The sequence below is a fragment of the Fundulus heteroclitus genome, unplaced genomic scaffold, assembly GCF_011125445.2.
Source record: "Fundulus heteroclitus isolate FHET01 unplaced genomic scaffold, MU-UCD_Fhet_4.1 scaffold_51, whole genome shotgun sequence".
Taxonomy (NCBI): Eukaryota; Metazoa; Chordata; class Actinopteri; order Cyprinodontiformes; family Fundulidae; genus Fundulus; species Fundulus heteroclitus.
The window spans coordinates 2,505,333-2,532,975 of record NW_023396934.1 but is presented as its reverse complement, the minus strand read 5'-3'; the positions used below and the strand labels follow the sequence as shown (position 1 = coordinate 2,532,975).

The 27,643-nt window shown below is 42.5% G+C and overlaps 2 protein-coding genes across 2 annotated transcripts; both read right to left on the bottom strand.

Moving 5' to 3' along the window:
• Positions 1–595: 595 nt before the first annotated feature.
• tgfb5 (transforming growth factor, beta 5) lies at positions 596–18,237 on the bottom strand. The gene is made up of 7 exons (XM_012856036.3): positions 16,956–18,237; positions 12,760–12,923; positions 11,372–11,504; positions 11,177–11,287; positions 8,984–9,164; positions 8,429–8,582; positions 596–1,605 (listed from the first exon to the last, which is right to left on the bottom strand). The coding sequence occupies exons 1-7, from the start codon at positions 17,308–17,310 to the stop codon at positions 1,447–1,449; spliced, it is 1,257 nt and encodes a 418-aa protein (XP_012711490.2). The 5' UTR covers positions 17,311–18,237; the 3' UTR covers positions 596–1,446.
• Positions 18,238–22,703: 4,466 nt separating this feature from the next.
• On the bottom strand, positions 22,704–26,957 carry trmt112 (tRNA methyltransferase subunit 11-2). Its single transcript, XM_012856035.3, has 4 exons — positions 26,737–26,957; positions 24,386–24,487; positions 23,208–23,300; positions 22,704–23,106 (listed from the first exon to the last, which is right to left on the bottom strand). Exons 1-4 carry the CDS (start codon positions 26,809–26,811, stop codon positions 23,005–23,007), a joined length of 372 nt encoding a protein of 123 aa, XP_012711489.2. The 5' UTR covers positions 26,812–26,957; the 3' UTR covers positions 22,704–23,004.
• Between the last annotated feature and the right edge of the window lie 686 nt (positions 26,958–27,643).

Below are 27,643 nucleotides of genomic sequence, written 5' to 3'. Positions count from 1 at the left end.
AACAACACCTTTAAACGCTGGGTCTGCTCCAGTAAACCCAAAAAAAACACCCATTTCTGATGAGACGACTGAGTAAATATTCAACCTGAGACCTTGTTGATGGCTAAAGAAAGGCCAAATCAGTGAGTTTGTTTGTTGTATACTTCCACCCCGATAAAAAGAAAAGAAAAAAAAAACAGCTCGTATAAAGCATTAAACGTCTCAGAATAATGCTGGAGGTATCCGCTTACGCGATTTCCCAGCCAACCAGCTGAAAAGCCGTGGAAGGACCTGACGAAACCCGCCGCATGGCTTCATCCATCTATAACTGGCTGTTGTTGTGGCGGCCTGCTTCCTGTCGTTTTTTTTTTTTTTTTTTATTATTGTCAGCTGGGACAGAAACGAAGCTGATGCAGATCGGCCGACGTGCTCCACTCACAATAAAAAAAAACAAAAAAAAACAGAAGGAATCACTTTCACACATGATTTCACCCCACACACACACACACACACACAACACACCCTGTCTCCCTCTTACACACAAACCACTGGCATACCAGAGAGCCTATATTTAAAATCAGACCCAGGGATGTTTTTTTTTTTTTTTTTTTATTTCCAGCATTTAGACATTTTATCAAAAGTGGTCAGTGTGGATGGTTGGGTGTAGAGAGACTCTGTGAATCACTGAGGCTGCTGGTAAACAAAAAGGTGTCCTGAGAGCAGGAGGAGCACCCTTTCATAATAAGATAATGGATGAAAAGACGAGGGGAGCGCAGTGTGATTATGGGACGCATGCGCCAGGCCTGAACGGTTACAAATTTGCCACGGCTGCAAATTACCACCTCCCTGACGTGTAGCCGTTCCAAAAGCGGCCCTATCGTCCCACGTCTCATTTTCAAAGCCTCTCTTTTCTCCCTCTCTCCTCCCACCACAAATCCCAGAACCTCGAGCGACGCAGAGAAAGAGGGAGAGAGGGAGAGAGAGGAGACGAGGGGGGAGCGTTTAAATCTGGCGTTTCGTGAGTGGTCGGGTCGGTGTCTGGAAACCTTTCACATCCTGTTTACGGCGGGTAGATTTCAGCCTGGGGACCGCAGAGAGATGGCAGGGCCTCCGCCTGGACGCAGCTCCTGCTTCTCCATCCTATCTGCTCCCTGCCCTCCTTCGCTTTTTCTTTTTTCTTTTTTTTTCATCCCTGCATGCCTTCACCTTCAAATTAACACCTTTAAGCATAAAACCAAACGTGTCTGGGCGTGGCTCCACAGCCAAACCCCGCCGAGGCAGGCTCCTGATGGAAAAACAAAGCTTTTCTTTCTGGATTTGAATATACGGGCACATGTTTAATAAACCTATGTAGTCATATTTACAGGGTCCAAACATCGACAGGAGAGTTCGAGAGAGCAAAGATCCTGACGTCTGATTCAGTCTGTCAGGGAGGAGTCAATCCTTCGGTTCTCCGCTCTGCTTTCATCAGCGACACTTGCAGGACTTGACCACCATGTTGGAGAGCTGCTCGACGCGCGGCGTGCGCCCGATGAAGTACATGATGGTGAGGGGCTCCAGGTCCTGGGGGACGCAGCAGGGGGAGGCGGAGGCCTCGGGGTTCAGCTTGTTGTACAGGGGCAGGATCTGACGGGAGAAATTTATTTTATTAAATACCACGAAAAAATTTTTTTTTTTTTCTGAGAACGATGCGCTCCTGCCTCAGCGTGGGTTTTGGCCGAGGCCTTTGGTTGTTATACAACAGAGTTGTGGGGTTGTTTTTCTTACATCGCCAGGCAACTAAAGCAGGGTTTGACTCTGTGGGAAATAAGAGTTATATAAGAAAACTTAATGCCATTCTCACATTTTTATGGTAAAAAAACAAAGCTGCAGCCACAAGACGGTCGACGTACAGTTCTGACAGAAAGTTTCTGGGCTAATCTTACAAACACATAATTCTCTAGTCACATAATCAGAACACTGTTTGGATCTCTATTCAGACTCCTTTTAATTCATTAAAGCCCATCTGGCAGCTTCCGATCTTACAGGGAATCCTCCTACGAGTGGCACATCTTCCTTCTGCAGCGTTTTATCATTGTTCTTGGCTAAAATGTCAGCGTTTAATCGGGCTGGATGAGGAACGTCAACGTTGGGAGTCTCTATGGAGATGTTCTCCATGTCGTCCTGTAGCTGCTGCTCTGTTCTCCTGCTTTAGGTCTATCGTTCTCAACCTTTTTAGAGCTGGTGATCATCTCACTTGATGCCAGGTTCTTCATATAACACCTCAACACAACAAAGCTTCTGTTAAATGTCTTTATCAGAGGACCTCACAATGTCACAGTGACCCCAGATTTCCAAGTTAATATTCTAGATGTTGATCCTGATATTTCCATACCTATGCATTCATGGGCCGTTGTTCATCACTCGTTCCATCCATCTGATGGATGGATGGATGAACAGATGGATGGATGGAAGGATGAACAGATGGATGGATGGAAGGATGAACAGATGGATGGATGGATGGATGGATGGATGGATGGATGGATGGATGAACGGAGGGACGGATGGATGGATGGATGGATGGATGGATGGATGGATGGATGGATGGATGGATGGATGAACGGAGGGATGGATGGATGGATGAACAGATGGATGGATGGAAGGATGAACAGATGGATGGATGGATGGATGGATGGATGGATGGATGGATGGATGGATGGATGGATGGATGGATGGATGAATGAACGGAGGGACGGATGGATGGATGGATGGATGGATGGATGGATGGATGGATGGATGGATGGATGGATGGATGGATGGATGAACGGAGGGATGGATGAACGGAGGGATGGATGGACGGAAAGGGATTGATAGATGACACCAGATGGATGGATGGATGGATGGATGGATGGATGGATGGATGGATGGATGGATGGATGGATGGATGGAAAGGGATTGATAGATGACACCAGATGGATGGATGGATGGATGGATGGATGGATGGATGGATGGATGGATGGATGGATGTATGTAGGGAAGGAGGGAGGGGTGGGTGAATGGATGGACGGATGGATGGATGGATGGATGGATGGATGGATGGATGGATGGAAGGAGGGAGGGGTGGGTGAATGGATGGACGGATGGATGGATGGATGGATGGATGGATGGAAAGGGATTGATAGATGACACCAGATGGATGGATGGATGGATGGATGGATGGATGGATGGATGGATGGATTGATGGATGTAGGGAAGGAGGGAGGGGTGGGTGAATGGATGGACGGATGGATGGATGGATGGATGGATGGATGGATGAACAGAGGGATGGACGGACGGGTGGATGGACGGACGGATGGATGGATGGATGGATGGATGGATGGATGGAAAGGGATTGATAGATGACACCAGATGGATGGATGGATGGAGGGAGGGGTGGGTGAATGGATGGACGGATGGATGGATGGATGGATGGATGGATGGATGAACGGAGGGACGGATGGATGGATGGATGGATGGATGGATGGATGGATGGATGGATGAACGGAGGGACGGATGGATGGATGGATGGATGGATGGATGGATGGATGGATGGATCTAGTTAGAAACTCTGATATTTTACACGTCGACGCGTTAACTGCATATAAAGAGGCAAAGATTTTTATGCGTCTTTTTCTTTGTCCAGACCTGAAAGCTGCTTCAAGTCTGCGTGTTCCCAGACGTTTAGAAGGAGACGTAAATCAGGGGGTTGTGCCTGCCAGTAGAGCTGAATGTGACAAACACACTGAGCTTCATAAACCTGTCTGACAAGCATCTGTGAGGTGGCAGCCCATTTATGACTGTGGGGTTAACCAGGCCAGGCTAACCGTGCTGTTTAGCCACCACAAACAATGCTCCTCAAGCTCATTTAGGGGAAAACATTTCCCACACTTCAAACTATCCGTGGATTAAAGTCAGGCCGGGAGCTGATTTGAGCTTGGATCAGGCAGGAGTGTGTTTCACCAGAGAGACCGGGAAGCTGCTGGGATTTTTCTGACAATCGCAGATGTTTCTGTTTATATAATTTGGCTGAGGCTCCACGCTGAGATGTCTGTCAGTGTTTCCAGTGAAAATTATTCAGCAGCAGAGGCCATGAATCTTCAGATTGGAGGGAAATATAATTTGGAAAAAAAAAAAGAACTCATTTGTCTTCACTTGGCCTTACTGGAAAATGTTGTCGACAATCCTCATTCCACGACTGCCGCAAAACAAAAAAAACAACAACAACAAATGAAACAAGAATGCAGTGATTTGAAGGTCTGGGGCCGTTATTTAATAGAAAACAGCACCAAAAACCACAAGTTGGACGTAGAAACTGCAGGAATGGATCATTTTCCCCTCCTTGTTGCATCACCTCTTTTTTTTTATAACACTGTTAGTGTTCGCACCGAAACCAAGTGTCGTCCTGAGAGTTAAATGTTTTCCCATCTCTTCTTGATATATGATTCCAGCTGCTGAACGGATCAAGTGATGAGCCAAATGTGTTCGGTGGTCGACATGTCAGAACCGCAGACAGATTACAAAAGCAGCTGGAGTCCTTTACAACAGGGACTCGCTGCTTTAATGTGTGCAGAAAGCGGCTCGGCGTTTTTCTGAGAGTCTTGCTGAGAAAAGCAGAGCCTTCCTTGAAGAAACACCTGAGAAACCTCCGTCTGGTGCGGCTAAACTCTCTGCTCAAACAGGGTGGATCAGTCTAGGAGGCTTTTACATGCATTTACTGGTTATTTTGCTTTTTTTCCTCAAAAGTGAGCGTGCAGTGCTGTGCAAAAGTTTTAAATCACTTTTATCCTCTTATTAATTTGCTTACAAGGAAGCAATCTCCTAATCTTAAATGAATGCACCTTCAGGTTTATTAACAATTCATGCATTCATTTCTTTTTTCTACAACAAAGTGGATTGAACCAAAGTTGGGGGAACCGCTCAGGTCACAGATTTGTCACAACTTTAGCTATATTTATTTTCATAATTAGGATTAATTTTCTAAGCGAAGGCGCTCCCTGATCAGAGCATTTGGGGTTGGATTGGGGACATAAAATGTGTTGCTGATTAGGATATAAAATACCCAATCAGCTAATCTTTAAATCAGATAGTTTCAAATGTTTTCTGGTGTCTCAAACTATTAGTCCTGTTCGCTGTACTGTAGCTATCATCAGCTTTAAAGGAACAGTAAGTAATAATGACACCTGGTGGTTGAAATCTGAACAATACATACACAACGCCTTTGATGGAGAATAGCCATTTACTCAACGGTCCATTGCTGCAGTGAAACTCCACTGAATGTTTAGTTCTTACTTCCCCAGGACAGGTCTGTGGTGTTGTGTTTTGTTCTCTTGTTCTGGTCCGCTTCTCTTACTGGCTTCCATGTTTAAAAGGCAGCTGGTCTTTTGTCAAGATAAAATACCAAATGCTGCGATCTGTTTTTGGGAACTCTGGGAACTCTCATATGATTGGCTCAGGATCCAGGAAGTAAACACGGGCTACACTCTGAGACAAAGTAGTTCCAGACCGTACCTCTAGGTTTGAAAGGAGAAAAACGTGACTAAGATATTTGATGTTTAAAGGGGATGTTCCATCCCAGGTGAAAAATGATCTAGGTTGATTTTACGGTAAATATCTTACTTATAGCTGCTTTAACTCTGTGAAGCTATAGCTTGGTGGATCCCAGCAAAACATAACAGCATCAAACGATCGGCATTTCTTCTGCACTCCCAACGTTCCTCAGCTTTATACAGCTCCACACCTTTCTATGGTAAGCAAAACACATTCATGGCTCTAGAGCAGGGGTCACGAATTAAAAATCAGCGGGGTCCGAATAAAGAAAATCAACAACCAGTAAAGGTCCGCATACATTTGTAATTACAATCCGTTACTTCAAACAGTATTTAACACTGAAATAAAATGTTTATGCATCCACAAAAAATAACATAAAAATAGAACGTTTTTCTATTTTAAAATCCAAAGTGCTTTTTGAAATAGAGAACCACAATCTTTCACAGTTTGGTATATAGACAATTTCCTGACTTTCACATCTTTTATAAAACAACTGAACTTTTTTTAATTTCTTTTTTATGGCTTAATGAGACAAGTGAGCTTTAGGCTGCCCTGCAAGGGTTTTAAACCTTAGTTTGATTGGCAGCAAAGCCAACCTCAAGCACATATCAAGTTACCTGACTCCGCCAGATAGATTTGCTCCGCATATCCATCTGGAAACCTTCCGTTGAAGTAATTTTGGGAAGGGGCGAAAATACTGGTCAGCTGATTGGCCCATGTTGGTGATAGACGGGCCAAATAAACCAATCAGATTCGAGCGACGACGAAAACACAACCACAAGCCAAGCTACTCTTGCTGCTGCAAGTAAAGGCTCGTTAGCTCAGCAGAGAAATACTCTGTAATTCCGATAAAACTTGCTCGATAGCCGCGCTAACGCTAGTTTCATCGGCTGAAGCCGCCATGTTCTTTAGACTGAACTGACGCGCTTCCCGTTGCGTCACACCTCAACCCGCCTCAAAGCCAACGCTGATTGGACGTTCGTTTGGTGAACGGCTCCAAATTTTCTTCAACGGAGGGTATCCAGACTGATCTGCGAGTGAAACCTTGAAACCTCGCGAGATCAGGATGGTCTCACGAGGCTACATATCAAGGTGCTCCCTGTCACATTCAATATAAACCAATTTTATGATCATACAAGGCCAAACACAACCTTGGAAATCACCAACACTATCATGACATCATACATTTTAATTTGACACAGATTGCTTTGCCCGTTATTGTTCACCAATTAATAATTACAGTTTATAAAAAGGCATGATTTAACTTTTTTGAAGTTCAATAAAATGGTTATATTTTAGCCCAGTAACTGGAGACCTGTCCAGGATGAACCCTGTGTCCACGCTCCACTTTAACTTCATAAAAAAAACTCTCTGAGAATTTCCTTTCTCTGGCCTCACCCAGGTAGAACCGTTCTCCAGTCCATGTTGTAGCTGCAGTTTTTTTGTTTTATCTTTTTGATGTAGTTTTCTTAACAATCTGTAAGCATCAAAATCCTTGTCATTTTATTTAGTGTCCTGGAGCGCAGCTGCTCATCAGGTGAACGCTGTTGCATACTGACTGACAGCAGATGCAGCTCTGCCTTCTTTGTTTCAGAACAGCGCAGGGTTGTTTTTTTTTTACTTTTTCCTAATCGGACCCAGTCAAATGCGGCACATTGTTTCACAGTCCGACTCTTGTTCTTCAAGGGTCATGCTAAATTAGCCTGAGCTAGCGCGTTACTCTTCTTTGTGTTTAAATAAAACATAACAGCGAATCATGAGGAGATCCCTGGTTGGTCGCCGCGTTTATCAGCGAGGGAATAAACGCTGACAGGTGACATGGCCACAAGTGGAAATAATTCATTAATTAACTGCCGGAACAGATTGACGCTTACCGAGGGAAGTTGTTGTCAGCTGCTGAACTTTCTGACCTGCTGGTTCGCATAAATCCAAAGAAAACCTTTGACCATCGCTACTTTCATTCATACCATCTGTGGCCAGTTTAAAATGCTCTCCCTAAGGTTAAAATGATGAACACCGATAAACCTCAGACTGGCAATGTCCGCTTTGGAAAGACCTGCCCTGGTCTCATTCTGATTGGCTAATGTCTCGCCTCTGCCAGGTTTGATTGGTTGAGAGCAGCTTCAGTGCAAAACCTTGAATAAAAAGTCTAGACGGGACTTTTTAAGATCAATTTCCAAATGACGGAAATCTGTCGCAGCGACGGAGAACTTTAACCCCCGAGTTAGACACTGTCGTCGGACAACATGCAGTAATATATAAATGTTTTAAATCAGGTTGGGTCCGGATAAGGTAGCAGCTGGGTCCGGATCCGGACCGTGGTCCGCTAATCCGTGACCTCTGCTCTAGAGGCTCGTTAGAGGCTTTCTGATAATTTTCCTGAACAGATGATTGCTGATAGCTCAAAATATAAAAAAACATCCAGAGAAATTATTAGAACGCCAACTCTCATACTTGTATAAAATTGACAGTAGGGAATAAAGTAATGATTTTTCCAACCAAGCTTTGTTGATTAGTTAAACTGGGTACATTAAAAAATGTAATAATGAAGAAACTAAACCAAATTAAATGAATTAAAGAAACTATTGAGACATATTTTGAGTTTCTTCTTTTACCAATTTTATATTTCTTTCCTGGTTTCTGCCGACAGGTGCACTGGACCTTCTGAGATATTAGAAACATAAATATGAGCATGTGATTGTGTTTTTTGGGTAAATATTAAATTGATGCAAAAAGTAGAAAGAAAATGATTTGCTGACATTTATAGTAACCCAAAGAAAAGTCAGATAAAACTGGCTTTACTGAATCTTGGCTCACTAGTTGGAGATTAGCGGAGATAAACCATTAGTTATTCAGTATTCAGCCCTGGATCCCTGAAACTCACCATGTTGTAGTGGTTGTTGGCGCTCCAGAGGTACGGACAGTTACCGGCGCAGAAATTGGCTTTGTAACCTTTTGGCTCGTGGATCCACTTCCAGTTGAGGTCCCGCCTGAAGTCGATGTAGAGCGAGCGCAGGCAGCAGCCCTGATCCGACCCGCTGGGGAACACAAAAGCAGACACAGAGTGACTTCTCGGCTTTCCATCCTGCTCTGCAGCGTCTGAGGCAGCGACCCAAAGCCGGGTCATGGGAAAATTACAACAGGTTACCGCCGAGGAACCAGCCATCACAAAGTAATGACCATGCAGGGCTGCCAGAGTTTTCCCCTGCAGCACGAGGTAGTCTAAATAAAACACTGCACGCCCGTCGGCTTGCTCTCTAAACACAGGGTCAGGGCTGTTAGGGTTGCCACACAACACTCTGCAAAGTGGGTAAGGATGAAAAATACAGCACCCACCGCAGCTATCCTTCAAAATTACAAAACTATAGCCGGTGTAGGAGTGTCAGCGCTGTCAGTCAGCGAGGGAAACCCGCGCAGGAGCGGCTGGTGGGCGGCCTACCGGGAGCAGGTCGTGGTCTCTGTGGCCGCCGCCCTCCTCTTACGGTTCTTCTTGGCGGGGTTGTCCACTCGGTCGCTGGGCAGCAGGGTGAGGATGAGGTGCGGCGTCTTGGTGCTGAAATCCGCCTGGCCTTTCACCTGACCGGGTTTCCTCATCTGACGGAGCCGCTCGTCGTCAACACCTACGGAAGGGCAATGAGACGGTCAGGAAACTACGGCGCCTCGCAAACGCATCTGCAGCTTTTCAACTTTGTCACATTTTGCCCTGTAAAAACCACAAAAGGTTTTATTGTGATTTTATGTGACACACCAACTCAAATGAGAGCAGAGCATCGTTTCCAAAGCTTTTTTTTACACATAAACATCATAAAAGTGTGACATGCACTTGAATTTATCACTACTGGGTCGCTACTTTGTAGAAACGCCCCGTTGACGGAGATAGCTGAAGTTCAATCACATTGGGTATAGAGTGTTGGAGAAATATGGATGTAATAATTTTATTTTTATCAAGTTACAGGCATTTGGTTTGTTTTAAGAGTTTGCTTTCAGGACGGTTCTGTTGTTTTTAACCTTAGACAGGGAGAACAAATGGTCCTCCCAGATAAGGAATGCCTTGCCTTATCCAGCTGTGCATGAAGCTGGTGACTGATCACCATCCGCAATAAAACTTGCTCCCTTTTTTGTTTTCAACCCCCATGTTGTAAATGCCTGAATCCTCCTGACCCTTTTTTGATATGTGACAATAAAGATAAAAGGACAGAGATGGCCCGTCGCAGACAATCCCAAACTGTCAGGGAGTAAAAGTCATCTGCTTGGGTTTATCCTCTGTCCTCTTCTATAGAAAAGTCTAAACTTGTGTTGTATGCTTTTCGTTCTAAAATAAAAGGGGTTATCTTTAATAACCATAACAGAGAGTGTCCATGGACAACGATCTTCTCAGTTGGATTTTAGCTCTGTGCTTTGACTAGGCCATCCTGGCTGCATGCTCTGAGGGGTTCTCCAGCTGGAAGATGAACCTCTGCTCCAGGCTCGGGTTGTTTGCAGCCTCTGACAAGCTTTCTGACATGTTGCTCTGCATTTAGCTCCATCCATCTTCCCTTCAACTCTAAGCAACTTCACCTTCCCTGCTGAAGAAAAGCATCCCCACAGCATGATGCCGCCTCCGGCATGTTTTAACTAGCGGATTTAGTTTGTTTTAACAATGGTTTGGTGGGTTCTTTGGTCCTTATGATGCCGTTTGTTCACTAATTTTCTCCAACAAACCTCAGAGGCATCTGATATAAACTCTTACTAAATCCGAAAAAAAAATACAGAATTAGTGATCAGGTTGTCTTTTAACAGATACACAGCTGTAAAACCGCAGAGTTAAACCCTGTGAGTTCCAATAAATGATGAAATCTACAAGTTAAGTGTCTGTTTCTGCACAATTATGCAAGCAGACTCACTGCTACAGCTTTGCCTTTCTTTCTCTAATGACTTTGTGTTTCTGAGAAGGGCAGCAGAACTAATTCACTTCACAGGTTTTGACATTTTTTTAAGGCGCGAACGGTGCATAAAGGAATGCGATACAGATGTTCCAGCATTCACGACGTGATACTTTGTCTGACTTTATGGTTTTTCTGTCTCTTTTTGAACCACAGGAGCACAAACACAAGCCCCCGCTTGTCTTGCGACTATCACCAAATGCATTTTTTTTCCCCAAGTGTGAGAAAAAAAAAAAAAATCAAACTTGGCAGAGCTGAGTGCAAATCCTCAGAGCGCCATAATTTGAGGGCCTACATGAGGCAACACAGACAGTCTGGTATTAAACAGGATCTCAGTGTGCGGAGGAACAGTTTCGCCTTTATTCCTGCGTGATAGTGTGCGAGTGATTCATGGATCCTTTTTAAAGCTTCTTACATAAGTTCTCCTCTTTGAGTCCTCAGCTCATGACCTGCAGGCTGGTTGGGATCATAATAAATCTGCAAGGCTGCTTTTCTCATTTTCAAAGTGATGAAACAGAGGTTTGAGTTCGACTTCGCAGCTTCTTCTACCCAAGTTCTCCAAGCTGTTTATTTTTACCTTTATTTCCAACACAAGCAATGGGCAGCCCTGTATAACCAGCCAACATCTAAATAAACTCTGCCAACGGAAGAGACTGAAGTCCTGCTCATCAAACGCATAATTAATCTGAAACCAAGACGTGAGAACGAACCGGCAAACAAGGCCTCCAGCTCCTCGCTCTTGTTGGGGACGATGTTGTTGGTGGACGGGACGAAGGTGCAGCAGGGACAGTGGACGCCCAGCTTCAGGCCGAGATTGTTTTCTGAGGAGGAGCGCAGCAGAACGGCACGTGAAGATGAACGACAACACAGACAGGTGTTTGGATCTTACGCGGCATGCTGCTAACCTGGATCCGACACCCAGTCTTTGATGGTTTCTGTGACGTCCATGGAGAGCCAGGATCCCTTAGCTCGCAGCTGGACGGTCCGAGAGTCGATGTAGCGCTGCGTGGAGGTGCTGTCCTCCTCTGGCTTCAGTAGCTGAAGGAACATACGCCATACACACAGTTTAGCTGGCTGCCGACTGGAATCAGTCAGGCTGCAGCTTGAGAGCAGTCGCAAACACAGAAATCAGATTTCTGTGTGGTCAGTGAATGCACCACAGCTAGTTTATTAGTTTGCACAAGCAGCAGGGTGTGTATGTGTGAAACTAAAATGTGCTGCTCACACAGGCTGACAATTAAAGGGGGAAACTTTATTAAGAGTCCAGTTAACTGTGGGTTCAAGGAGAACGACAGTTGACAGAAAAAATATCTCCAATCAATAACATTTACTTTAATAAAATATGTTCTACGTGATAAAAAAAATGGCAACTCCATTGCTTGTCCTCCTTTGTAACATGGCACTACGGCATGCTGGGCAGCTACCAATCAGGCCTAATTGCTTCACTGCCAGGTCCTTCACCGTGGCGTACAGGAAGTACCCGCCTTCCACATAAAAGCCACGATAAAGCTAAGCATTTCAAGAATTAGTTTAAATTTGTTGTTTCCAAAAGTGTCTTTATTCTCATGGAAACAATGAAACAACCCAACCTTTTTTTTTTAGTTACTGTAGTTGGCCTGTATGCGCCGGTTCTGCAACGCTACCACAGAGCCACACCCAGAAAACAGATAAAAGTGATAAAAATGGCTAAACTGCAATGACAAAGTTGTGATTCATCTTTTGTACAGAAGCCCTAAATATAAATAAATGTTTTGGTGATGTGGTACATATTTATGTTTTAAGGCCTCCGATTTAATGATAAAGATACACATATAAATATGAGCATTTTTAAGAACTCATTATGTAGCTTCTTTATTATTATATTATCAGGCAGGCAGTTTCATTGGTAATAAGCAACAAGCTATAAAATAATCTGGGTCAGGCTTCTGGTCATGTCACCCATTTGCCATTCTGTACTTTCACAGTTTTGGTGTATTAATCCTTAAAAGAGAGGGTAAGAAAGCCACAGTTTGTTTTAATGTATATAATGTAGTTATATATAACTAATACATTATATCTACCAGCAGCTGGAAGCTGCTTAGAGCGTTTGATTTGACCTGTTTTCATTCATTCATAAGATGTAAACTGTAGCTGGCTTTTTCTATCTTTGTATGGATGTAAAACCTTGAAAATGCTCACATCAGAACATGTTATCTAATAGTTACACCCAGTGTGGATATCTTGAACAACTCCTTAAGCTCTTTAACTTAATAAAAAGCGATTTTAACCTGTGAGCTGTCAACACGGTGGTTACCTGGTAGAGCTCCACTCTTTGCTCCGAGGCCCGGGCCTGTGGGTTGGGAGCCCTGAAGATCCTGAACTCAGCCTTAACCAGGGTGCTGTTGATCAGGTCCACCTCCCTGACGTCAAAGTAGACCACTCTGTAGTAGCGGTTCGGGGCCGCTGGCTGCACGGCATCTGGGTGGGAAAAAAATCAGGAATTATGACTAATGGTCAAGTCTTCAGACTGCGGGGCCGGTGCATTGTCTCGGACATAATTACCCCTGATGGGAGTCTTCCAGCTAAATTACAGGCTCAAAGTGTTGGGTCTTATGTATAATGTATGGCTGATTGATGGGTTGAGTACATGAAAAATCACCCGGTTGTGTAATTACATAATACCCAGCTCCATTACCGTTAAATCTCATGCCGGCCTGCTGAACCCGAGAGCCAGCTGCCACCACAGAACTCAGAGCGACTGGTTAAATGGTTCCTGTGCAGCCGTGCAGCTCAGAGAACGCACTTTACTCTCTTAAACAGCCACACTTTTAAGGTGCCAAAGACTTTTCTGACACCTGGAAAAGTTGTTTTTTTGTTAGATAGAGTGGTTGTTCCTCTATTTCCCTTGACATTTCATGATGTTAATGACGTAGGCCTGAACAAGGTTATGCGAGGACAACATTATTCTTCCACAAAGCAAAGGATCCTGGGATGCCAGACGTAAAATCTATGTTAATACAGCAATACAACAATTGTCCTAATTAACTGCTACTTCTAATATTTCTATTGACAGGCTTAAAGCCAAAATCCAAACAAAAACATGAGTTTTTGTTTGGATTTTGGCTACTTTTTCACTCACTGGCCTTTGCGTATTAAATGCTAAATGCTCTGAATTAATAAAGAGATTCATGAGTCAGATTAACAACCTAAAACACTTATGCCAAATGCATCCTGAGTCCAAAAAAACAATTTTACAATAGTTTAATTGTTGATCAAGACCACTTAATTAAAAAAAAGTAGACTAGCTCCTTTTAAAACAAGATCTAAGTTTTAGTATTATTTGTTTTACATGTCTTCATGTTGAACTTAACTTTGACTATTCGACTATTTACAACATCCACAAACACGACGAATAACTACAGCTGAACCTAAAATGATTTACAACCCTCGCAGATTTGGGTTTAATTAGTTTCTTCTGACTAGAAGTAATATTAGTTTTTTGGAGCGTCGAGAGTCCCAACCTGAATCTGACGGAGAATCTGCGGTGATGGCAAGAAGGCCTTCGTACGTCAAAGACTTGAAGTTCATCATAAAGGATAAATCATCAAAATACCAGTGGAAGCAAACAAGAAAAATAACAAAAATCTAAAACGCAAGTGTAAGAAAGGGTTTGATTGCTTGATTGATTGATTGATTACAGAGAAGGGTATCCCTAATTACTGGCATTTTTTGGTAAAATGCAGAGGTGTCAAGTAACTAAGTACATACTTTGTTACCTTACTTAAGTAGAAATTTTGGTAATTTATACTTTACCGGAGTAATTATTTTTCACCCTACTTTTTACTTCTGCTCTTTACATTTACATGCAATTATCTGTACTTTCTACTCCTTACTTTTTTTAAATAGTCTCATTACTTCTATATTATTTCAGCATGTTTCCGTTCTGGATTGTGAAAAAAGAAAATTCTGGTTGGAGGCAGAACTGCACCAAGTTGTTCACCAAACGCCCCACCAAAAACTTAAGAAGAACAAAACATTGCAGAAGAACATTGCATTTTTAGGATTTTTTGTTATTTTCCATTTTTTTCTCTTTTTTTTTTTTTGATGAAATGCTTCGATTAATCATTCATTTTGACAACACTGCCTACTGCATACATACAATCAGATAAGGGTAAGGGTTGTTATAAGAGGGTAATGCACTCAGTTTCATGTCCAGTTTTGTTTTCTTAAATCTGTTGCCCTCATGAACTCTTGTAGCTTAGATGTTAATTTACATTCCACTAATAACAAGTAAAAGTTTATTGATAAAATGTCTCTGTTTGACTTTTTGCACCAGCAGTATTTAATAATGGATTAATAAAAACATCTTAATAATTCAATTTAAAAAGTGCAATTGCAAAACGCGTATCAAATTGGATGTATAATTGTGTGATTTAAATGTAAAATTTGAAATGGTTGCTTTTCTTTTTCAGTGACTCTTATGGTCCTCCATATGCTTTTACTTTAAGTAGTTTTGAAGCCGCTACTTTTATACTTTTACTTGAGTAAAAGGTTTGAGTTGACACTTGCACTTCTGCGGAAGTATTTTTCAAACTGTAGTATCTATACTTCTACTTGAGTAATAAATGTGAATACTTTTTGACACCTCTGGTAAAATGTTCATAAAATATAATTACTTTGTCAAAAGTAATACGCCTCTTATATTACTTTATTCTATTTTGAGAGATATTTTTCTCTTTTTCCAACAGAAATTAGCTTCTTGAGTCAATAAAAACAATTTCCCTTAGCTAAATGGTACGTGCATAAGTGTGTAGTCGTGTCACGATTGGAAGATTGTGGGTTCGATTCCAGCTTCCCCCCTGTCACATGTTGATGTGCCTCTGGGCAAGGCACTTAACCCCAATTGCCTACTGATCATATCATATGAATGTGTGTGTTAGTGAGTGTGATTGGATAATCGTGGCTACAGTATACAGCGCTTTGAGTGGTCAGTATGATTGGAAAATCGCTATATATAAGGTCAGTCCATTTACCATCAATAACTTTAAATAACTACATTTAAAATGACCAGTTGATTAAAATGACCAATCACAGGCAAGACTGCTTTGCAAGAGGGACGGATTGTCTTAATATGGGTTGTAGACATTTTTTTCCACTGGAAAACTCTACATGAGACGAGGAACAGGTTTAAACATGGACTTTCAAAGTAAAGCTCACACATTCTCGCCAAAGCAAGAGTCTGCCTCTTTTAAAGGCCATAATATGCATAAAGAAGAATCCATATTCCTGGTGTCTTTTAAAGACAAGAGGGATTTATTTAAGTTTTCATTTAAAAAACGCTGGAATAAACTAAATAGTCATATACAGTAGGTGTTGGATTCTAACGAGTATAGTTTCAAATTCCTGATGGGCCCAACCCAGCAATTACAAAGGGATCAATTTATACTTGTATAGTAAACTAGCTTATACCCTTCAAAATAAGAAACTCATGATCTAAATATGTTGTATTATTAGCAAAGTAGATTTCAGATACCCAGGTGTCTGGTTCTAGCCAGCCTTCAACAGGGTTAGTAATATGAACGTTCAAAATAAATGTTAGATTTAATTCTGAATAAAATCCTAATAATTCATGTGTTGGATGCAACATTAATAATGGAACCAAACCCGTCTGGGAATCACACTGGGCTTGAAAATAAAGGTGACAGGTGATCTTCACTGTCACTGTATCTTTGCTTTTTAAATGGTTTGAGTATTGGTTGAGTTTGCAACCCTGATTTATTTTTCTCTGTCATTTATCATTATTTACCAGGTGAGGACCAAACAAGCAATGTGAAATGGGACCGAACCGTATGCACCGAGTGACATCAAAATTTCTACAGGTATTTTTGGGGCATTATTATCATTATTATCTTTATCAAAGTAAACAATCAAAGGATTAGAGGTGGTCTAACAGTCTTAAAAGAGTCTTTACAGTAGACAGCTTTTCATTCCCTGCATACCTTCACGGAAGGCCACTCCATCTACTGCCATCTACTGGGAATCCAGTGTAAGTTCACTAAATATGATTAAACCAATTTAGCGGAAACCGTTACAGGAAAATAAAGTTTGGTATAACACCAATTAAGAACAAATGAGTGATATAAATTTACAATTTGGAATAAGCCAAATGAAGATGCTGAACTGTAAAAAAAAAAAAGAAAAGAAAAGAAGAAGAAGACGAAGAAGTAAAGGCGTCACACGATAACCTTTCTATCTAAAAGTTTATGTTTCTGCAAAATACATCAATCAACAAAGCCTCTGGTTGTCTCTCAGAAAATGAGGGACTGTTATATTAGTTAAGACTATGCTATCATTAATTTATTTGTCAAAACTGATGAAAAAAAAAATCCCAATAACATTTTTATTGTTCAGAAAAAAAAAGGTTAAAGACGGCGACGTGCTGGTAGTTAATTAACTCAAAGCGTTGCTTGAAGGAGGAGGACGCCGGTGAACCCAGACCTCATCACTTACTGGAGTCGGTGCGCGGAGGCTGCATGTCGATCCTCTGCACCTCCTTGGCGTAATAATCCTCCTCGCTGCTCTCGCGCTCGCACGCGGACTCCGCCAGGCGCGCGCGCTCCTTCAGCAGCTCCCGCGTGCTGTTGTAGAGCAGCATGACCTCGGGCGGCACGGAGCCCGACGGCGGCGGCTCGTCGTCGTCGTCCTCCGGCGGGCTGCGGATGCGCAGCTTGCTGAGGATCTGGCCGCGCACCGCCTCGATGCGCCGCGACTTCTGCGCGTCCAGGTCAATGGACTGACACGTGTTGATCCCCACGGAGAGCCGGAGCAGCAGCAGGAGCAGGAGGGCGAGGAAGGGGAGCCACATGGTTGCCCGGTGGGGAGGTGAAAAGGGGGGGAAAGGATACTCCCTGAACGGCGGCGAAGCTGCGTCTCCGAACCAAGCGCGCAGGAAAGTGTGCGTAATGGGATCCAAACAGTCCAACCAATTCCCTCTTCTGGTTAATTCAGATTAAAAAAACAACTATTCAATGCAATCAGATAACCAACTTTTTCTTTCTGGTCTCAATAACTTAAAGCAGCATATATTAGAAATAATATACGCACTGGCATTTATTTATTTTTTTCTTAATTGATTCCTCTATTTAGCTCTAAACAGCGGATTAGGTTTCCAAGTTGGCCCGGTACCGGTGCGTGAGTTGCAGTGACGGAGAAATCAAAGCTTCATCAAGTCTCCGCTTCCCGCCGTCCATCCTCGCATATTTGAGCAGCTTTCAGGAGACCAACGCAGAGTCATTACAGGAGCTCAGCCCATGTCGCAAATCCTCCAAACAGGGGTGGGAAGAAAAAAAAAACCTTCAGCCGCCGCGCTTTATGCGAGGCTGCACGGCTCCGGCGCTCTCACCTCTGAAAGACGCATCTGTGGAGCAGAAAACTGGCCCATATCCGCTTCCACAAAATACAGCTACAGTCCCAAAAAGACCAAATAAGGTCCTCCCATCCCCCGTTTTCAGGCAAGAAGGCTGAATGCACTTTCAAAAAAAAAAAAAAAAGAGGCAAAATATGCAAAACGCAGACGATTTACGTTTAAATCAACAAGGCAGATACTCAAATTCTGAGCCAAAAAAAAACAATTAAATAAAAATAGATGAAGCAGTACAAGCAGCGAGACGTCCTCTTGCTGCAAACTTTCCGAAATAAAAAAAGGCTTTGCTGGGTAACTAAGCTGCTCTAAACCAGCCAGAGGCGTGCAGGACTGGACGGTCTGGTGGAAACACAGAGAGCTGGTGGGTGATGTGAGCGCATTATCCTGCAGATCCTCAGTGAGAAACAGAGCCCCAAACAGAGAGAGCCTCTCAGGGAAAAAAAAAAAAAAGGAGGGAGGGAGGAGGAGGAGGTATTGGTGGGGCGGGATGCCACCAGGATGAAGGGAGTGTGTGTCATTATGTAGGCAGAAGCCATCCTCCTCTCACTAGAAGCACACAGAGTTGCACATTTTACACTATTTACCCCGCAGAAACCCTCCCCCCCTGCTGCCCCTCCGCAGGTAAACATCTCCACAGACCCGGTGTGCCAGGATTGCACCATAATCCCTGACCAACACTGAAGGTGACCACACGGTTATTACAGGGGGTCCAGGTTATTAGCACTAGTTTAGTAAAACAGGAGAAAGAAACTATTTGGAAGTTTAGTCACTGGAAGCCCATGGATGCCACACTTCTTGTGCAGGACCGGATTAGGGTGACTAAACACGACGTTTATCAGGTAAATCACATAGGCAGGCGCTCATATGTTGGTATAAACTGGGTTTAGATGGGTTTTTTCTTTTAAGTTTAAATTTGAGAATAATATTTAGGACCAGTACGAACCCCGCTTTTTACCTACAGGTGCGTCAAACCGCTTTTACTCGGGTGTTAGGCGGGCCACGCGTAATCCCCCGCTGGGGTCCATTTTCAGACCGTTTCCCACCCAAACTGGGCCCCCGGGTTTACTTTCTGACTTTTTCACTACAAATTTCTTGAGCTGTGCTTGTACTTTTGCAGATAATACCAACTCTTTCTCTGAGCACAGCTGAAGTGAGCCTTGTGCCGCAGTCCGGGGAACCGCCCAGCGTCTACAAGAACCTCTATATGTTGTTGTCGTTAATGTCAGGAAGTGGGACTCACGCAATAAATAAGCTCATTACACGTAGAGAGAAACATTTCAAGCCTTTATTTATTTGCGTGTAATGTTTGATGATTGTTACTTTTCTGAGACACTGAATTTAGCGTTTTCATCATCTGTACGCCATGGACCATCAGAATTACAAGCAATAAAGGCTTGTAATATTTCACCCTGTGTGAATCTATATGATAGAGTCAATAAAAGAAATGTCCTAATGTGTAAAGCTGACATGCACCATCAGCTAATACAGTGCTTTCACTGTTTCTACCTCTGGAGTAGAAGCTTGGATCTGGAAACGACAGCGTCCAACCTTCAGCCACTTGCTTGTTCCAAGTTCCAAACCCATCTGGATTGTCACACTCAGAGAGGAGCATAACATGGTTATAGTAGAGCAGGTCAACAACATCCTGACATTCTCTACTTTCAATTCAATTTTCAATTCAATTTTATTTATATAGCAGCAATTCATGAAACATGTCATCTCGAGGCACTTTAGAAAGTCAAATTCAATCATATTATACAGATTGTTAAACAATTTCCTATAAGGAAACCAGTTGATTGCATCAAAGTCCCGACAAGCAGCATTCACTCCTGGAGAAGCGTAGAGCCACAGGAAGAGTCGTCTGCATTGTACATGGCTTTGCAGCAATCCCTCATACTGAGCAAGCATGAAGCGACAGTGGAAAGAAAAACTCCCCATTAACGGGGAAGCAAAAACCTCCAGCAGAACCGGGCTCAGTATGAACGGTCATCTGCCTCCACCGACTGGGGTTACAGAAGACAGAACAGAGACACAACAAGACAGACAAACAAGCACAGAAGCACACATTGATCCAGTAATCTGTTCTACATTAGATGGTAGTAGCGGGTGAGCCGTCTTCCCTGGATGATCTCACAGCTAACAGAACGCCAGACCAGGTGTACCTACTATGAAGATAAAAGAGAGAGAGCAAAAAGTTATAAGCAGAAACGATGACAAGCAATGCATAATTGAAGAACAGTAGAACTCGATAGAGTGAGGAAAATAGATCCTGATGTCCTCCAGTAGCCTAAGCCCGTTAACGTGTTGAATAAAGGTGCCTGGGCGGTACTGAGCAAGTGAAAGATTGAGCAAGATGCAAAAGTATCAGAGATACAAATAGGATTTTAGTTACGCTGCTACTTTTAGATGGAAGTCACCATAGTGGATTCTAAGGTTTAGACTGGTGAGAAAACGTCAACTTTACACCTCTGAACTCCAACTAGACTTTGATGGGCCCAGAATAACAGTTCTGAATGCTTTGATCTGAACCCTGATTGCCACACTCCTATAAAAGCAAGATTTGTGGAGCATCCCCACAGGATGATGCAGCCACCGCCACGTTCCACTGTGTCAACTCTGTGCTCAGGGGGATTCTTCTGTGTTACCTTTTTGTCACTCTCTCATAAAGCCCAGATTTGCAGAGTGGCCAGCTAACCTATAACTTATTAAGAGCTTTTCCCACCCGAGTCGAGGATCTCTGCGTCTCCTCCAGAGTTGGTGTGGGGCCTCTTGGCTGCTTCTCTGATTAAAGCTCTCTTCATCCGTCTTTCAGTTTAATCGGACGGCAATAAGCCTATAGGCAGGTTTGCCTGCTTGTTGCATTTTCAGATGGAGAATGAAACGTCTCTGTGAGAGATATTCAGAGCGTTATAACCAAAGTCTGCTTTAAGCTTCACTGCTGTGTTCCTTGGCCTTCGTGATGCTGTTTGCTCACTAATGTTCTCCAACGAACCTCTGAGGCCTTCACAGAACAGACGGATTCATACTGACATTAAGTTTACACACAAACAGACTTTTATTAACTATTTAGTTGACGTCCGTAGACAACTAGATGCATACGAGTTCATTTATAGAGATCACAGTTAAAAGGTTTGAATATAAATGCACAAGAAAGTTGCTTTTTTTTTTTTTTAGTAAAACCTTTTGAATACTAAGCTCTTCGCAATCATGCTTTACTTTAAGTTGGTCGGTCACATTAAATCCTGATGAGATGCATTCAGACTCGTGGTTGTGCGGTAAAATGTGAAAATAGATTAAAAGAAATTACAAGGTGCTGTAATAACCAACCATTACCCTGTTTCTAGTCCATTAATGACTCATGTTTTAAAAATGTGTATTCACCATAGTAAAAGTCAGTTTACATTTATATTTTTTTTTGCTTTGTGCAGATCCACACGAGTCTTTCCTCCCACTTGGTGTTTACAGCAGCTTTCTGACCCCAGCTCTAATAAACCAGCGCCATGGTGTTTTTAACAACATGCATTAAAACCACCATAGTTAGCACTGGTTCACTCTTCTTTTCTCAAGTTAAAATAATAAAAGGAATACAGGAAGTAGCTCAGAGATATTAAATACTCCAAGAGGAGGGAGAAAATACCTGCAGCATCTCTACTCTGTAATAAATGGATCAAACAGGTGTGTTGGGTGAACATTATTTAATTAAGAGTAAAGAAATCCAGGAGGATGAGTTGGTCAGATTAGCAGTTAACGGGGATTTAATACACCTCGGCCCCCAATAAGGTGAGACTCCAGAAGTCCATTAGGTCCATTTTTCAGACTTTTTTTTTTTTTTTTGTTCTCATTAATGAAATATGAACCCTGGGCGGATTTTTGGAACCATTAAAGCAATTAAAGCCATTTCCTGTTTTCGCCGAGACGGCACCGATATTTGCTAAGACATCAGCCCCAGCGACATAAAAGATTATCCGTGGGGCGGCTCCCCGGCTGTGATTCACAGCCTCAGCTTGTTCACGCTGCCAGCCGAGGAGGTTCGTCCTGATTTTATTAGACCGCTCAGAGAGCAGGCTGGCCAATTTTATCTTCAGCTTTTCACGCTCTGAGCCCAGCTCCTTTCTTTTCTGTCTGTTCCTCTTCGGTCTCATTGTTAATTACAGCTCAGCACTTCTGGAGGACTATTAATCTGCCACGGGTGGCTTTTATTGCTGCTCTGCTGCCATCACATTATACCGTTATTATAGTTGCGGGCGCAGGCCTGTAATTGCTGTAAGTAGAAGGGAAAGGTAGGAGAGACTCAGGCAGCCTCAAGGCCTCTGGTCAGGCCAACCCTTCCTTTCATCGTCTGTCCTGGCAGGGTTTCTAAAAATGATAACGCTGCCTGCGAACAAACAGGCTCCTGTTCCGACTTGACTGCAGCCTCGAACCGAGGGCGGCCAGAAACGATCGGAGAGCCTCCTCGTTCATCAAAGCGGCCTCGCCTCCGTCTGTCAGCGCGTCTGGGAGGATCTGACAAAGCGTGGGGGCATCGCAGGAACCGTGGATCCCGCCCAGGTGGGGTGTCGTGTGTGTGGGTTACAGAGCTGTAATGTGTGTGGCTTAAAGGAGAAGGAGGAAAAAAACAGACTTCCTTAAAAACAACCTCCAGCCAGCCTGCTTTTTTTTTTTTTTTTTTTTTTTTCCTGCCTCTTTTTCCTTAAAGCCAAATATAGACAAGCCACTGCCACGTCATCCAACCCTGAGAGGGCGAGATGGGGTTCAGAGCTGTGCCTCTCAGCGGTTGTACTCCAGCACGTCTGTAATATAAGTGAATCCATATTTTCCCACAAAAACCCAAATGATTTCAACTGTCAGGAAGCAGTTTTATTGAAAAGAAAAAAAGCCAAAACAGTTACAAAAATAAATACAGATCAGACCACTGGGGGTTACTCTGAGGCAACGTTTCCATCCATTATTCTCCAAATCTTTTCCATCTGCTGGCAGCAGGAGCCGCTTAAAAACGCCGTAACTACAACGAACCGATGGATGTGCTCTTTTCTGTCGTGGAGCCAACGGCGACCAGACTCCAGCTCGTCTCGCAATAACAAAAAGAAGTCCCGTCTGGGTGAGAGTTCGGGCTCGAGATTGTCGGAGAGAAGCCGCTTACGCCTCGTCTTCGTTCAGCAGCATGTTGGGGATTCCTCTGGAGATGGGAAACTCTCGACCCGATTCAGGACACTGCAGACATCCCTCTATCACCTCCACCTGCCAGAGACACGCACAGCACACCCAAACTGTGAGATCGCCAGCAGATGTCAGCAAACGCAGGCCCAGGACACCGCTTCATGTTTTTGTGAGCGCTTCACCTCCAGCAGTACTCTGTGCACTCTCTTCAGGAAGTCTTCGTTTTTCTCGTAGTCCGGCACTAAGTCACCCGGCAGCTCTTCCCGATGACCCAGCTGTCGAAGGAATAACCGGCACAGTTATATTCTCGCTCGGCTCGTTATATTCCTGCATGCTTTAAGCTAAGGATGCACGATATATCTGCCTTAACATCGGAATCAGTCCTTTTTAAAAACACCAGTGTGGACGGGTTTCACACTGGCGCACTATCTAGACGTGCGCTGAATTACAAACAACTTCGCCATAATAGCTACTACGGAAGCCTCGGGGTATCATAAGTGTGAGAATGTAAACAAAGAGTATTAAATGTCCTCCATTTCATCAGAATACATTAAAGAAGAAAGATCTACGGTCATCTTTGCTTGTTTTCTACTCCTCCACCAAAAGTACGTCGTCATATATAAGACAGAGAAGTAAACCGTGTACAGTTGATGACTTTGGCTCCTTTCGGCTTCTAAAATCAGAAACAGCGATGCAGCATGGCGTCTCCCAGTGGGTGCACCGACACCTATGTATTTATAAACTACTAATTGTAAGATGCTGGTGAAGATTCTCAGTCATCCAGGTCATGGTCATTCCAAAAAAAAGTAAAAAACAAAGTAACTGGACTTGTTTTCCTTAGTTGAAGACGTTTCACTTCCTCTCCAGGAAGCTTTCTCAATTACTTTTTTTTGGAATAAGCTTACTAATTGTAAGTTATGAGAACGCTTTCATTTTTGATGTGATGTTACTAGACTTTGCCATAATAAGCATTAATAAAAGCAATACTTGATTTTTGCTAATTAAAAGCCAAATTAGTTACACACTGTCCCTTTAACACAGATACTAATAACTGATAAATTTCTATCTTGTTGTCGTGTTTCGGGAGGCGAGGTTAGAGGTTGACTGTGTGGGTTTTATTGGGTGACAGTGATGCAGCGCAGGGTTGAGAGGTGTTGTTAAAGCAGAGAAGCAATCTCAGTGGTGTGACCGCAGTTTGAATGGAAATAAACACAAAATATATAACATTGGTTAATATTGTTTACCGGCCATGACAGAATTATTTTAGGACATCATTTTCGACCCAAATATTCATATCAACGGCAACCCTACTTTACTGACCGACCAGGGAAGGAAGAAAACATGATGATCTCTTACTGACCTGGTCAGCAGCCTGGACCAAGGCGCTCCACTCCAGTTTAGGGATCATCCGGCAGACAAACTTTGGGTTGAACTCCACCTCATTCACCTTCACCTCAGTGGCCTGCACAAAGACCAACAACAGACGCTCAGCTTGGACCATCAGGGTCTCTGAATTAACTGTAAATACTTCAATTTAACAACAGATGTGTTTGACATCCATCAGTCTGGAAAGAGTCACAAAGCCATTTCTGAGGGTTTGGGATCGGGTTGACCACAAAGAGAGAGAACGTGGATCAGTGGTGCCAAGGGTGGCCGGACTACCCAAATCACTCCAAGAGTACAACGATGACGGATCCAGGAGGTCACATATAACCCAGAACAACAACTAAAGCTCTGCAGGGCTCATCTGCCTCTGGTAAGGTCACAATTCACTACTTAACTTTATATGAAAAAGAAGGCTGGGGAAAATTAAGAGCAACAAAACCACTGCTGACTAAAGAGAACACAAACAAACTGTTTTAGAGTCACCAAAAAACATCTTGATGATCCTCAAGACTGTTGGGAAAATATTCTGCAGACCGATTAACTTTTTGGTAGATGTGTGTGCTGTTGACTGACGACATTTCAGGCAAAATACGTCACAGCTGCAGAGAAACACGGTGGTGGTAGCGGGATGGCCTGCGGATGCCAGGCTGGTTTGGAAAGCTTTGTTCCCTTAAAAAAATAAAATACTTATTTAAAAACTGTACATAAAATTAGATTATACTTTTATTGTCCCTGTAGCGGACATTTGTCTTGGACAAATGTGCTAGAAAAGATAAAATAAAGCTGCTGCCGTAAAAATACAATAAATAAACAACAAATACACATATCTCATATTATACCACAGTAAGTGCAGAAACAAAAAAATTACTGCACAATAAAAAACATAAAATACACCAGTTCACGAATATTCCAACAACCAACACAGCAATCTAAATCATCCAAACAGCCTTTATACATCCACATACTATATGCCTAGTATCTTATTTATTAATCTGATGGACGGAGGGAGGGATGAGCATTTATATCTATTAAGTTTGCAAACAGGGATTTTATACTGTTTCCCAGAAGGTAGTAAGTATTTGAACGGGATCAGCCAAAGAATGGACTCCTCTTAAATCGACTGCAGGGAGGAATAATCAGTCTTCCCTATGACCCTCATTGCAGTCTTCTTGACCAGATGACTAAATTTAAGCTTAGATGTTAAATACACAGAGAGATTACCAAACCATTTTGGCACTCCATACCTGATAATGCTTTCCAATGCAGACTGATAGAATAAAAACATAATCCTCTGGTCAACCCCAAAGACTCTGAGCCTGTGTAAAAAAATAAAGTCCCGCTGTAGGCGGGAGCACAACCTGTTACCATGAGCCTCCCATCTAAACTGGCTACCTCGGTGAACACGCAAACAGAACAAACCTGGTTGATTTGTTGCCACCAAGAAGTTGGGGTTGAACATTTCTTCGGTTTTGTTAACGATAATAATGAGGTTGTGGTCATCACACAAAAAGGCTGGACCTCATTAAAATAAAACGGGTCTATATTTTTATGCAGCAGGCCGAGAATAGCAGAATCAGAGAATTTAAAAAATATAACTTCCAGGGCAGTTGCTAATACAGTCATTTTGGGTAAATAGTGAAAAGGACAGGTGAACTAACAAACTTGAGGCGCTCTAGTGCTGATGAGCCTTGGCTTATTGTATTGAGTATTATTGACTAATAAGCTGTGCTCCGTTAGTTAGAAAAGAATGATGCTATGTATCAATCTATTGTGGATTTATTCTTTGTTTAATATTAAAATCTGAAAAATTATTCAATAATTTTATAAGTGACAAAATAGCTAAACCTAAAGAAACTATGAGGAAACATATGTGTTTCTACAATGCAACTGTTAAAAAGGCAACTAATTAAAAAAAAAACTCCACTGTCACTCATTTTGATTTGCTACTTTTACACAAAAGGAGAGACTGGGGGAGGAATTATAAACTAAAAAAAAAAAAAAAAAAAAAAAAATCAAATATGTTCAAGAAAATAATTTCTGAAACTAAAAATAAACTGCCTCAATTTTTTATTTTGTTATTCTTTTACAAATGGACTACACTTTGCGGCACTGCCGTGATTCCATAATAATATTGTTAAAATATTCAGCCCTTTACACAAGGAAGTACGTGTGTTTTTGTTGTTCAAAAAGCAGCCTCAGCAGAGGAGTTTCCCGTGCGTTATATAAAATTCAGAAAAACTTAAATTAGGAGGCACATTTGATCCGAATAGCGCGCAGCTCGTTGTTAGCATTAGCTCCGCTGCTAGCCGGCTGCTAGCGGTTTACCTTGATGAGCAGCGGGTATCCCTTGGTTACTCCCTTCACGTGTGACGTCAACATGTTGTGCGTGAGGAGCTTCATGTTTAAAAACGGGCGTTTAAAAGGTCACAGAGAATAAAAGCCAAATAACAAGCACAGACACGGAGTTTGTTGTCCAGTATCACGCTGAGGCGCTAACATGTGTACCAGAAGCGCCGCTGTTGCACCGCCTTAATGGGTCCTGAAGGTCTCTGAGTCCGGAACACATAAGTTCCGGGGTTGGACCTAAACAACACTGAGCGCTAAACAACAACAACAACAAAAGCTGTAATTACATTTTAAAAGCTGCATTCTTTACAGTTATCGTATTCTGTTGTTTTATTCTTATATCCCACATGTCTCGCCACACATTTCTCACATGTATTTTTGCGAAACTTTTGCCATGCTGCTACAAAGAAAAAAAAAAAAAAAAAAAAAAAAAAAAACATTTTCCAGGTTGTGTATTTGTGAATAATTGTACTTTTTTAGATATTTGATTAGCTTTTTTTAACTAAATGGAGCAATCTATATCACTTGAGGAATTTTTGCACCACTGGTGCATTTATTTAAGAACAATGATCTGAATATGTCATCTGTTTAAACATTTTTTGTTTTTGGCATTAAAATGTCTTCAGAATTACCCGTTTTCATAGCCATTTTCTCATGAACTATAAACCTTTCAATTTCGTATATGGTATGGAAAAAGAACTGAAATATCTGATGACTTTTTAACATTTGACACAGAAAAATACGAAATTTTCTACCAATTTTGAAAACTCTGAATAGTAACAATAAATCAGTTTGTTGGGTTTCTTTTTGTTTGTTTTTCTAAAAATGGGAAAAGACTTTAATCTCTAAGATTTGCACTTGAGGGGTTCAAACCTTGCAAAAACCT

Coding starts and splice junctions, on each gene's coding strand:
- trmt112 (XM_012856035.3), bottom strand. CDS start 26,811: ATGAAGCTCCTCACGCACAACATGTTGACGTCACACGTGAAGGGAGTA. Junction 24,488..26,736: donor GATACCCGCTGCTCATCAAG/GTAAACCGCTAG, acceptor GTCTTTGTGCAG/GCCACTGAGGTGAAGGTGAA. Junction 23,107..23,207: donor TGCACAGAGTACTGCTGGAG/GTGAAGCGCTCA, acceptor TGTCTCTGGCAG/GTGGAGGTGATAGAGGGATG.
- tgfb5 (XM_012856036.3), bottom strand. CDS start 17,310: ATGTGGCTCCCCTTCCTCGCCCTCCTGCTCCTGCTGCTGCTCCGGCTC. Junction 12,924..16,955: donor GCCTCCGCGCACCGACTCCA/GTAAGTGATGAG, acceptor TTTCCCACCCAG/ATGCCGTGCAGCCAGCGGCC. Junction 9,165..11,176: donor GCTGGAGGCCTTGTTTGCCG/GTTCGTTCTCAC, acceptor GCCCTTCCGTAG/GTGTTGACGACGAGCGGCTC.